The sequence below is a fragment of the Lissotriton vulgaris genome, chromosome 1_1 (genome assembly GCF_964263255.1).
Source record: "Lissotriton vulgaris chromosome 1_1, aLisVul1.2, whole genome shotgun sequence".
Lineage (NCBI taxonomy): Eukaryota > Metazoa > Chordata > Amphibia > Caudata > Salamandridae > Lissotriton > Lissotriton vulgaris.
The window spans coordinates 2087429614-2087442612 of NC_141685.1; the positions used below are offsets into that span (position 1 = coordinate 2087429614).

Below are 12999 nucleotides of genomic sequence, written 5' to 3' on the forward strand. Positions count from 1 at the left end.
AGCATCCAGCTCTTCTTCCTGGTAGATTGTCCTCAGTACAGATTTTGGGGGTCCGAGGTCCAATACTTATATGCCTATCTGCCGTTCCCTGACCTGGCTCCAGACACACTACAGGGGAGTGGAGACAGATGTGTGCGGACAGGAACATCCCTATTCAGGTTCTGAGGGGAATCCGAAGCGCCTGATCAAACTATCAATCAAACTTGCTAAATACTATAATAGAGACATGATAGCGACCATAGAAAATAAACCATTTAACTGAGAGATACAACTTCTAGGAACACTAGACATAGAATCCTTATACACCAACATCCCCCAGGTCCTAGCCATAGAGGCAGTGGCAACCCTATTGGCTAGAGATCCTGGGGAAAGACCCAATAACTTCATCTTGGAGTGTCTAGACATAGTGTTACGCAATGACTTTTTTTTAATTCAAAGACAACTTATATCATCAAATAAAGGGCACCAGCGTGGGAGCTTCATGTGCTCCTGGTGCAGGGAATGTCTACATGGGCAAATTCGAACTGAAAGACATTTTTAACGAGGTAGCCCTATTCTTTGAGAATATAGAAGTTTGGCATAGGTTTATTGATATTTTTTTTATTTGGACAGGAGAAGAATCGGACATGCTGCCTTTTATTGAGTGGCACAACCTAAGTGACAGCAATTTGAAATTCACGGCGAAGTTCTCATCAGAAAAAGTTCTTGATATCTGGATAAAGAGTGGAGAGGGTAGGATTGAGGTAAGCCTGTACAGAAAACCTACATCGAAAAATACTATATTGCAACACAGTAGCTACCACCCCATGCCAAAAAGACTCAATCCCCTTTGGGGAATTTTTGAGAGTCAGAACAACTTCAAAAGAGACTACTCCACAGGGTGTATCCAATCACCTGATCAAACAATCGATGAAACGTGCTAAATACTATAAGAGAGACAGCCTTATCATAGGCAGAGAAAAACAAAAACTTGATAGACTAGTCTGTATAGTTAACCATTCCAGTCTCAACAACAGAATTCAGCAAACCCTCTACAGAAATTGGAAGATCTTGTACATCAATTAAGGCACGGAATTGATGAAACCAATAGTGGCATATAGAAGGAAGCCAAATCTGAGAGAGAAACTAGTACACAGTAGAAGCAAATCTAAAAAGATTGGGCCACTATAGGTGTGGCAGGGTATACTCAGACATGAGTCCCTTTCTCACTGCTCCATCAGGATTCAAGCAAGCCGGGCCGAAGAGGCTGAAATGCCAGAAACCGGTCCCCGGTAGCTTGTCTCCTTTCTGGTAAAGAATTGGCTTGGTAGTTTAGTCTGCCCTGTTCCCATGATGCACTGGGCCAGGGACAGACTGATTTGCATATAGCCAGATTCTGAGCTGGGATGGGGCAGTGAGATAAATAACGGTGATGGATCAAGCCCTGATCTTTGGACTGGGTAAGAGTCGTCTGCTCAATTCAGACACTCTGTTCATCACCACCCCCTTTTGTAAATCGATTTTGGCCACTATAGGTGTGGCAGGGTATACTCAGACATGAGTCCCTTTCTCACTGCTCCATCAGGATTCAAGCAAGCCGGGCCGAAGAGGCTGAAATGCCAGAAACCGGTCCCCGGTAGCTTGTCTCCTTTCTGGTAAAGAATTGGCTTGGTAGTTTAGTCTGCCCTGTTCCCATGATGCACTGGGCCAGGGACAGACTGATTTGCATATAGCCAGATTCTGAGCTGGGATGGGGCAGTGAGATAAATAACGGTGATGGATCAAGCCCTGATCTTTGGACTGGGTAAGAGTCGTCTGCTCAATTCAGACACTCTGTTCATCACCACCCCCTTTTGTAAATCGATTTTGGCCACTATAGGTGTGGCAGGGTATACTCAGACATGAGTCCCTTTCTCACTGCTCCATCAGGATTCAAGCAAGCCGGGCCGAAGAGGCTGAAATGCCAGAAACCGGTCCCCGGTAGCTTGTCTCCTTTCTGGTAAAGAATTGGCTTGGTAGTTTAGTCTGCCCTGTTCCCATGATGCACTGGGCCAGGGACAGACTGATTTGCATATAGCCAGATTCTGAGCTGGGATGGGGCAGTGAGATAAATAACGGTGATGGATCAAGCCCTGATCTTTGGACTGGGTAAGAGTCGTCTGCTCAATTCAGACACTCTGTTCATCACCACCCCCTTTTGTAAATCGATTTTGGCCACTATAGGTGTGGCAGGGTATACTCAGACATGAGTCCCTTTCTCACTGCTCCATCAGGATTCAAGCAAGCCGGGCCGAAGAGGCTGAAATGCCAGAAACCGGTCCCCGGTAGCTTGTCTCCTTTCTGGTAAAGAATTGGCTTGGTAGTTTAGTCTGCCCTGTTCCCATGATGCACTGGGCCAGGGACAGACTGATTTGCATATAGCCAGATTCTGAGCTGGGATGGGGCAGTGAGATAAATAACGGTGATGGATCAAGCCCTGATCTTTGGACTGGGTAAGAGTCGTCTGCTCAATTCAGACACTCTGTTCATCACCACCCCCTTTTGTAAATCGATTTTGGCCACTATAGGTGTGGCAGGGTATACTCAGACATGAGTCCCTTTCTCACTGCTCCATCAGGATTCAAGCAAGCCGGGCCGAAGAGGCTGAAATGCCAGAAACCGGTCCCCGGTAGCTTGTCTCCTTTCTGGTAAAGAATTGGCTTGGTAGTTTAGTCTGCCCTGTTCCCATGATGCACTGGGCCAGGGACAGACTGATTTGCATATAGCCAGATTCTGAGCTGGGATGGGGCAGTGAGATAAATAACGGTGATGGATCAAGCCCTGATCTTTGGACTGGGTAAGAGTCGTCTGCTCAATTCAGACACTCTGTTCATCACCACCCCCTTTTGTAAATTAAAAAGATTGGGCAGCAGAATACAATTGATGGACTCCCTCCTATTGTAGGAAATCCTAGATGTGGGAATTGCCATGCCTGACCCACTGCAATCACCATACAAATGTGGTCGTACATGACTAAGACAGGAAAACTACAGAACCACACTAACTGCAGAAGCAGTAACATTGTGTATCCGATTGTCTGCCCGTGTGGACTTGGATACATAGGAGAGTCAGGCAGAGAATTCCGTACTAGACTGTCCGAACATTAGTCAACCATCAGGACAAAGAAGATACAAGCAACATTGGTAAGGCACTACATAGAGCATAATCTCAATGAGACCGAGCTCTCATGGCTTATTTTGGAGAAAATCCGGACTAAACCAGGATATGGTAGCGAGAAAGTCAGAAAAAACTGGGAAACTTTCTGGATTTTCCACTGACACAGTACGGAAAGGACTGAATGAGGAAATTATATGGATGATCACGACTGGATTTCCAACAACTGGAGCCCTTGAGACATATGAAGGATGGCTCAGTATGGTAGAACGAGCAGTTATAGCATATACAGAAGAAATTAGGTACATCCCTGGCCTGTGTCCCATACGCGGTCATCTAGAGTTAAATGTTAAATTTCATATACTTGTAAAGCGCACAGCTGCCCCAGCAAAGGCGCTGTATACCGCTGGGGAACCCATCCTGGCTTTCCCTGTGAGATGGTCCCTCCTGGGCATCTCCAAGGTGAAGACAAGCATCCCCGGCGCTGATGGGGCCGTTAGTAGAGATTAAGCAAGCTATTGCCCAGAGTTGCTGAGTGGGACCCATGGTTGGAGTAGGCACCGAGGCGAGAATTATCGAGTTCGCTGACCATGACCCAAGACCCTGCCGCGTCGGGAATCGAACCCTGGTCCCGGGCCGACCTCTGCTTTCGGGTCTGCCGCCTCTAACCAGTGAGCCACACCACTCCACAGTTAACATGTGTAGGTCCAGTCGCAGCAGGTAGGCCCTTGTAGCAATATGGCACGAGATAAGGGTCTTAATATAGCTTTGCTGGCAATGGAGAAACACTAATTTTCCCTAGTAATCAAAGTATATTGATTCGGACTAGGCAAGAATGGTTACCAGTATGTAGCAATTATTGTGACATGTGAGCTAGCTAAGACACACGTTTCCGAGTTTGGCAAAACGTGAGAAGTAATTAGTACCCAGATTATATTTGTCTGAGAAAAGCACCTCAAGTCAACCTTGAGAGTATAATTCACAAAAGGAACGGAATATGTCCCTTATATATGTGACTCCCGTGACTTAGTGTGGAGTTGCGCATATTTCCTCATTTCAATTACTTTAATAGGCTGGATTTACCTACTCGGCACTCTGTTCCAACATGGCGACTAATACCTCATTGTTATCAATAGAGGCTTTTTAGACCGCGAGCAGCCATAGGCAAAGCAAGTTATTGTGAGTTTTTCGCAAGAATCACGTGCTAATACGGGGCCCTTCCGCAAGGTTAAAAATGGCACCCACAACTCTTCTCGGTTTGTTTGTAATCGTGAGGTCGCAAACGTTTGTCAGAAACATATCACCTAGGACACCAAAATAAAGGTAAGGAGGCCACGCTGGGATGGTAGTTTATGAAAGCCGTCCTAGTTTGATTTGACAGAGGGTAGCTATTTCAACACTTTGGGACTCAATAGTGGGGTTTATAACTATAGATGCCGTGTGTCTCCAAGAACAGTACGCAGCCTAGTAAAACGTAGGTCGTAGCTTAAGTTGGTCAGATGGCATTGCGCTCTGCGTGGGCCTCCATAGGAGAAATAGTTTTGGCCATCAGCCCCACCATATGTAGAAAGCACTGCAGGAGGACAGACAGGGTGAATCAACAGTGCACCTAAGACCAATATGCCGGTCTATTACAAAAGCACTAGGCTCATGGCGGAAGTATCATTAGAGATAAATAAATAAGTTGTCTTCTTTGGTTTCAGAGAATAACTTCATTAGGTGTCATCTTCCATGTTGAGATGAATCATGCTGGACTAGATGGGCCTCTAAATCGATGGTTCCTAGTAGATGGAATGTGACATAGGCCATTACGACACGACACACAGATTAAGTCAGCTGCATTCTACATTAGAAAAAATTAGAACATATGACAACAGCATTGTCGCACTAAGACATTCTTGTATATTCTCCTCCTACAGAAATGACTTGACAATTGTACCAAAGGAGGTTTCTTCTAGAAACGGATAGTTACTTTTGCAGGTATATCAGACCAAGCATTGCCTGTTTTAACCTCACTAATTTTCTGTGTATTTCACTACATTGCCTTTCATTTTATGGTGGTGGAACCTTTGTGGAGATTGGTCTTTTTCTTTTGTGTCCTGTGTGAAATTTGAGGTACCACTTTGCACGATCTGGCATGTGAAGGTGAAGTCCTTTCATTCCTGCACGCTCTTCATCTCTGCGCACTGGATACTATTAGGACTTCTATAGATAATAAAAGAAGTATACTAATGGGAAGCTCATGAAGAATCTAAACAAGCTAATTTAAGTCATGTTAAAGTTAGTACAGTCGACAGTCGATACCCATCATTTAAATGGAAATGGTTTACCCTGCAGACAACCACTATGTATGTGAGATTCTACCTTCACCACCTTTGGCCCTGAAGAAGGTGGCGTTGCCACTGAAATGCGTTTAGACCAAGCCTGCCCTAGAGAAGTGGTTCCGGAGAAACAATTTCATCATCTAGTATTGGTTGATGACATCTAATAATATAGATATCTCTCAAACAACTGGTGCCCTTCCAGAAGGGTGTGATCTCCAGTGTTGTGTATTTACAGTATATTTGTAGTTCGAATGAGTGTGAATGTTGGTGAATGAATGAATCACAGGTTGCTGCTGGTATAGGTATCTTTGATTTTAATAAACCTAATTGCAACAAGTCATGAACTCTGATTAGATGGTCTGAAGAAGATTTATATTGTTTTGCACTTTGGATTGTTTTTGTAATTTGTTCTATTGATGTGTGTATTAAATGATATAATGAAATGTGAATTGAAAATATCTATCTATTTGAACAAAAAAGATGCAATAAATGTGATAAAACTTAAAAATATATATATATATTGGTGGTCTTAAAATGTTGAGATGTTCTAAAATACAGGTTGGTTACTGACACAGTGAACCTGTATAGTTCATGATAAAAGCAATATAGGTCAGATAAGAGGTTTTCAATGTTAGTATATTTTTTTTCCCTTCCTCGTGAACATTAAATACTATACGGGACGCCTTTCTCTCCTACAGTGACAACTCCTCCCACCACTCTAGCTCAGGATGGCCCATCAGACTGGTGATGGGCCATCAGGATATGCAAGGCACACCTCAGTTCCCTTTGTATGACTGTCTAGAGGGAATACACAAGAGCCCAATGTCAGCCAACCCAGACATGACAGCCAGAAGCACAGAATGGTTAATCAAGAAAATGCCCACTTTCTAAAAGTGATTCAGAAAAGGGGGTGGTGATGAACAGAGTGTCTGAATTAAGCAGACCACTCTTACCCAGTCCAAAGATCAGGGCTTGATCCATCACCGTTTTTTAGCTCACTGCACCATCCCAGCTCAGAACCTGGCTACATGCAAATCAGTCTGTTCCTGTCCCAGTGCATGATGGGAACAGGGCAAACCAAACTACCAAGCCAATTCTTGTACTGGGAAGAAAACAAGCTTCCGGGGACCGGTTTCTGGCATTTCAGCCGTCGTCGGCCCGGCTTGCTTGAATCCTGATGGTGCTGAATCGTTTTGTCCACCATAAGCGTGGAAGGGTATACTCAGATGTGAGTCCCTTGCTCACTGCACCATCAGGATTCATGCAAGCCGGGCCGAAGACGGCTGAAATGCCAGAAACTGGTCCCCGGAAGCTTGTTTCCTTCCCAGTATAAGAATTGGCTTGGTAGTTTGGTCTGCCCTGTTCCCATGATGCACTGGGCCAGGGACAGACTAATTTGCATGTAGCCAGGTTCTGAGCTGGGATGGTGCAGTGAGCTAAAAAACAGTGATGGATCAAGCCCTGATATTTGGACTGGGTAGGAGTGTTCTGCTTAATTCGGATACTCTGTCCATCACCACCCCCTTTTCTAAATCACTTTCTAAAAGTGGCATGTTCAAACACGCAATTTAAAAACCAACTTCACCAAAAGATGCATTTTTAAATTGTGAGTCCAGAGACCCCAAACTCCAAATCTCTTTTGGCTCCCAATGGAAAATTGCACACAAAGGATATTTCATGGCAATCCACATGTTACCCTATGGAAGAGAGTCCTTGCATCAGAGAAAAACGAAATTAGCAGTATTTCACTATTAGGACATGAAAAAAAACACCAGCTCGTGTCCTACCTTTCAAATACACTGCACCCCGCCCATGGGGCTGCCTTTGGCCTACCTTAGTGGTGATTTACAAGTAGTAAAAGTGAAGGTTTGGGTCTAGCAAGTGGATGCCCTCACCATGTTGATATGACAGTTTAAAATTGCACTCACAGGCACACCAGTGGTAGTTCTGAGACATGGTCCCATGGCTACTCATGTGGGAGGCATAATCAGCGATGCAGGCCCACTAGTGGCATTTGATTTACAGGCCCTGGGCACCCCTGGTTCACTGTACTAGGGACTTACTAGTAAACCAAATATGCCAATCATGGATAAACCAATCACCAATTCAATTTGAACAGAGAGCATAAGCACTTTGGCATTGGTTAGCAGACATTTGCAAAAGGTAAAGGCAGTGAGTCAAAGCAGCCTTTTGACCACTAAGACTGGGACAGTCACATTTAGCAGGAGTCAATTCCAGTATTCTATAGAGTTCTTCAGACATTGCATCAATCTGTTCAAGTTCAACTATTGTTGTATTCTATCATCATGCACTATTTGATGCCCAGGTATCAAACTCTGCAGTTTTCCAATTGACACTCATATCTAGGGCTGCCCCCCTCTTCTAGCCTCTTGAGTCCTTCCAGTGGAAACGGTTTTGATATGTCCCAGTTGGTATGCAGCTGTGATATCTCACCATAGCTGGATAGCTCTCGCAACAGTATCACCAAGGACTGTACTAGGTCTTTGAAATAAAAAATTGGTTCATCCACATACATGGAAATAATAAGATTCATATTTTCAATGCTTATAGCTCACACCTGGAGGACAATTCTTATGCAATAGTTTGGTGGTTCCATTGCAAGCACAAACAAGAAAGGTGATAGCGGACAGCCCTGCCTTGTTCCTTTCTCTAGTGTCCAGCTTTCTAAGATTTCACGTCCGGTGCGAATCCTGGCTGTGGGGTTTGAGTACAACAACTTTACCAGTTCAAGCATATACCTAGTATGCCCACACACTCCTGAACTTCGCACATGTACACCTAGCCTCCAGAGTTTGATAAACAACATTGTTAATGCATATTGGGCTTTCTCTTCCTCCAAGCTGTACATAATATTTGTCCGCAACGGCAAGTAATGCAGCCTACTACGATGTGGTTTAAACCCACATTGGTTATCTGACACTAGGACATTAATCTATTGTAGTGCCCAGTTCGCTGAGATCTTACTCATTTTCGTGTCTGTTTTGCTCGTAGATAGCAGTCTATAAGCTCCCACATCAGTAGGGCTTCTCTACTCTTTTGGAACAAGAAGCACTTTAGCTTCTCTCATAATTGCTGCAACTCATATGCTTCGAGGATGACCAACAATCAGCCTGTCTGGCAGCACCCCAGGAGAGGTCTGGTTTAGGTCAGTAGGAAAGCTACCACTACCTGTACAGCAGTTATCTCTGCTTTAGTTGCTGGAGCATCTAACACGGCTTTTTGTTCCCCTCTGACTCATGACAAGAAATATCCCAAGGTATTTTCAAATATGCGTCCTTTCTACTCAATCCGTTGCATGCATCTTTTAAACTAATTATGAGAATATGGGGGGCTCCCCTTCATAGCAACGATGCCAAAGATTCACCGTTTTTTTAGGTCGAGGACTCCGTCGCACTGCTGTAAGCAGTGTGGGCGGAGCCCGAAGATTTAATGTTACTTAGAGGGGGCTTGGAACCCGCCCCTCTTCTTCATTGGCTGGCCTAGTAAATGCTGGCCAGCCATTGGAGGAGAGGGGCGTCACTTCCTTTAAACCCTGTTTTTTTCGCATTCGGGGGCGTGTTTTTTGCGTTCTGTGACGTCAGTCACTCAGCAAAAAAACACGCCCCAGATTCTGAAAATTTCGGACCTTTGCGGCAGCCATTTTTTTTTTCTTGTTGAGTTCTCTACGATTGAAACCATGTGTCCGCTTTACTATAGCACGCAGGTGGCAAAAATGCAATACAGTAATGTGAAGGCGATCAAGAAAGAATCGGTGGATAGTGTTGTGGTTGAGTGGCTCAAATTATGAACCCCCAATATACTGCAAAAGAAATCAAGAATATGGAAGTGTAGTAAACTAGAACAAAACTTCGCACAAACCTGAAACAGAGTAGAAATGCATGTGAATGAACATGGCAAAAAATCATGCAAGACAACACAGGGGCCGAAGGCAGGGCCCAGTAGGGCAGCGAACAATTCAACCTCCCTCTACTTAACCCATGGCTTTTGTACATTCAGATACAGGAATCTTAGGGGACTATCATAACGGATCAAAACACGGAAACTAAGCAGATATCAGTATAGCCAATTCCGTAATATTTTCATTTTATTAAAAAAACCTCCATTAGAGCATGAGTAGTATTTATTTTTGGGATTAATTATCCTCCAACAAATAGTAGAGGCAAGCACCTGGTGGGACAATGCCCTGAGAGAAGTATCCTACAATATGAATCTCCTGTTCATTAAATGGTTATTCTTAATCACTGCCCTTGAACGGATTTAAGAAGCAACACATGTGGAAAATACTTAGCATTACTAAATCAGCGACAAGTTACTTTTGTTTATATTTTACTTGGGTTATAATGTTACTGTTTAGGTGGAAAAATCCGTATAACCTCAGAGTGGATGACCTCCTGCCACTGCCAGCTTAGGAAACAGGACTCGAAACATAAGTTACAAATACCAATGCAACAAAGGGAGCTGCAGTGCTAACCAGAGCTTCCAGCATACTACAAATAAAAAATAAACCGTCCCATGTCTTTACTTATAATAAGACTGAAACACGCATTAATTTACTTTAGGTATAAACGGAAACGCAATTTGGAAGTTTGAATTGGAATTTACAAGGTTGGATAGATCCATACAATTTTGAGTACTAATACTACAAAACCGAACACTATTTGGTGAGTGGAAACACTGATCGTATTTACATTGAATTTAAAGGTGATGACTAAACAGTATATGAGGGACTGCTCATAACATTTGAAATATTAATCTAAATTATAGATGATGACATAATAAGGAATATATTGACAGAAGACGTATTCAAAGAGGAGAAGAGTTGAATGTAGACATCTACCACCAACTAGGTGAGCTACTATCCTGTGATCTGTCAGCTATGGGTGTTATCGGGAGCCCCAAACCTCATACTTAACAACTGCACTTACACAACTCGTATTTAGTGGATTTGATAAATTCTGTGATAAATTGTTTGACTTTGTTGTACATTGTATTTCATGTCCTTGGCAGATATGTTCCTTCTTGGAGAAATCAATGTGATAATACCGGTTGTTTATTAGTGTGGGTTTCGAAATGTGGGAACCAATATGATATATAATTTTTGGATATGTTGAGGATTTGAGTAATGTTTATGATTTCTGTAAACTTACTTGCGCGAATTATGATTGATTGTTACTATTTGGGTTGCAGCCCTGAAGAAGTCAAAATTTCCTATACGGATTTGACGAAACGCGCGTTGGCTGCGAGCAACTTTTGATTGAAATTTGGACTTGATCTGAATGAAGATTGATTGGAAAATAAAAAGAATAGTGGAAATTACATAAGGACTTTTCTTGATGACGTTTGAGTGCTCGGAAGAATACAGTTATTGTTTGAACCTCGGTTTGTCTTGGTGACTGTGGTAACCAGTCCCCCACCTCTTCCTGAGCACCAACTTGATAACCTGATTTTGTATTGTTTAATAATCATACCTTGACTTGTGCTGTGCGCTCCTTTAAACCGTTACCAATTTTGCTGTAAAAAATAAATGTGCTTCTATCTCTCATTTCCTCATCCCTCTCACATCCAAGCATTGCATTCCCATAACGAGATAACCACACCTCAGCGGTCCTCACGCATTACATTAACAACTTCCCACATAGGCTCAAAGCATAAGGCAAAACACTTGCAACCACACACCAAGACAATACAGCCTGCTATCGGTGTCGGTAAGTGCTTCAGGGTCCCACACAGAGGTATTAAGTAGTATAGAAATACTATAATACAATACAATAAAAACAAGAATACCTTGCAAATGCTTCAGCAGTGCCCTTGCACTGTTTCCGTGAGCAGAGATAAGAATTTGTTTGCCTCTTTTCAGTTCAGGTACCATTTCTTTGTTCCAATATGGCAATAGCCTTTCATGTACATCTTTTAAGCTTTCAGACTTGGGGAGGTCCTCCTTCCGCACATCACAACAACTGTACCGGCGATCTGTGTAGATCTCCTGATAGTAAGGATGGGATTCATCTATAGGGGGAGGAGTAACATCATAACTTCTCCGCCATATCTTTACTTGTTCCTCGCCATGATTCAATGCCATCTCGGCTCTGTTGAGACCAATTAGTGCTCCATAGTGCCGCTCATTTAGTCTCCAAGAGCTATGTACAGGAATCCATTCTTGATTCATCTCTTCCATAATCAGCCAGGCAGTCTGAATGGAGCGGCTTAAAACGGAGGTAAACACCATATCAAACTCATAGCCTAAAGACCGGAGATGTTTGCCGCAGGCTCGAGCTTCCTCTATGCCTTCCATGCTCAGCCGCTGATCCACCCAGCTACAGAACCGGTTTTCCACCGTCCAGGCACCTTCCCCGTGTCGCAGTAAAACCACTTTATAGGTTGCCATTTCGAACGACGATTACTGTAGCTCTTCAATGTTCACTGGTCCAGTGAGCAATAATAACCTATCCAAAGAAAAATGGAAAACCACATTTAAAACATGACCTCATGTTTTTAACATAAGATTCTATTTAATGCATTTAGATTCAGAGGAAAAGTCAGACCGAGCTTAAATGGGGCATGCACCAGAGAAAAATGGGAATGGATGTACAGAAATCATGTAACACGTTGAGGACGGGGACATCCTGTACAGCTCCTACCTTCGTTTCTGCACATGAATAATAGAATATACATTTCTTTAAAAAAAAAAAAAATGTACACAAGAATTTTGTGATTTAGATTACATTTTGGCCCAGTCTGCAATAAACCTTCCTTTTCATCATTTTTGCAAAGCTGTAAGCACTTTTGCACATCTAGGTCCATTGAGTGCAGTACTCACACACTTGACATTTTACAGTACGCCCTGGAATAAAAAAATATTATTTTGGTTTGTTTTTACCACAAAATTGAATTGTGCCTTTGTATTTGTTCCGATGAGGACTTCCCTCTCTCCCCCCCACCCAATTCATCAGGGTTAAAACACTATGAAGCGAATGGCTCTCAGCTTAAATAAACCTTATTGATCCAACATTTAGCGCCTCTATTAACTGAAAATTGTTACTGGGAAAATTTTCTTCCAGAACATATCGATTTGTATAATTGATAAATCCCAAGGGAATACTCTTATTTAAAAAGTGTGTCCTAGCAGATTATCAAAATTACAAGCCAGGGTAAATTTAAATCAAGTCACATTCAACAGAAGCATCCTTGTTTGATGGGAATGAAGAGACATTTTGGGGAAAACAAGTCAAACCAAACCTACTGCAAGACTTTCTCCCAAATGTGGACACAATCCAGCAACAGCAAAAAGCTTCAACCGAAGTGAAAAAGGCTCGTCAGTAAAACAATACCACTCAAAAAGAATGAAGCAGTTTGTATTAAGAACTTTGAACAGCAGATGCAGAATGAAATCAATTCAAAAGTTCGAGCGTGACCATAATGTACACTTTTGTACAGCTAACTGCAGTCGAGTATGGAGCCACTCCTAATTGGTACAGGTGTTCCCGATGGTTTATTGGTGGTATTTAAATTGCATCAACCCAAA

The 12999-nt window shown here is 42.9% G+C and overlaps 1 protein-coding gene across 3 annotated transcripts in view; it reads right to left on the reverse strand.

Annotated features, from left to right (window-relative positions):
- Positions 1 to 12999, reverse strand: part of BPGM (bisphosphoglycerate mutase) — a 214142-nt gene that overhangs the window by 98151 nt on the left and 102992 nt on the right. For all 3 annotated transcript variants that reach the window (XM_086921155.1, XM_086921147.1, XM_086921163.1), the window contains exon 2: positions 11262 to 11920. In XM_086921155.1, coding sequence (XP_086777281.1) covers positions 11262 to 11862 — 601 coding nt within the window. In that variant the 5' untranslated portion in view covers positions 11863 to 11920. The remainder of the gene's footprint in view (positions 1 to 11261; positions 11921 to 12999) is intronic.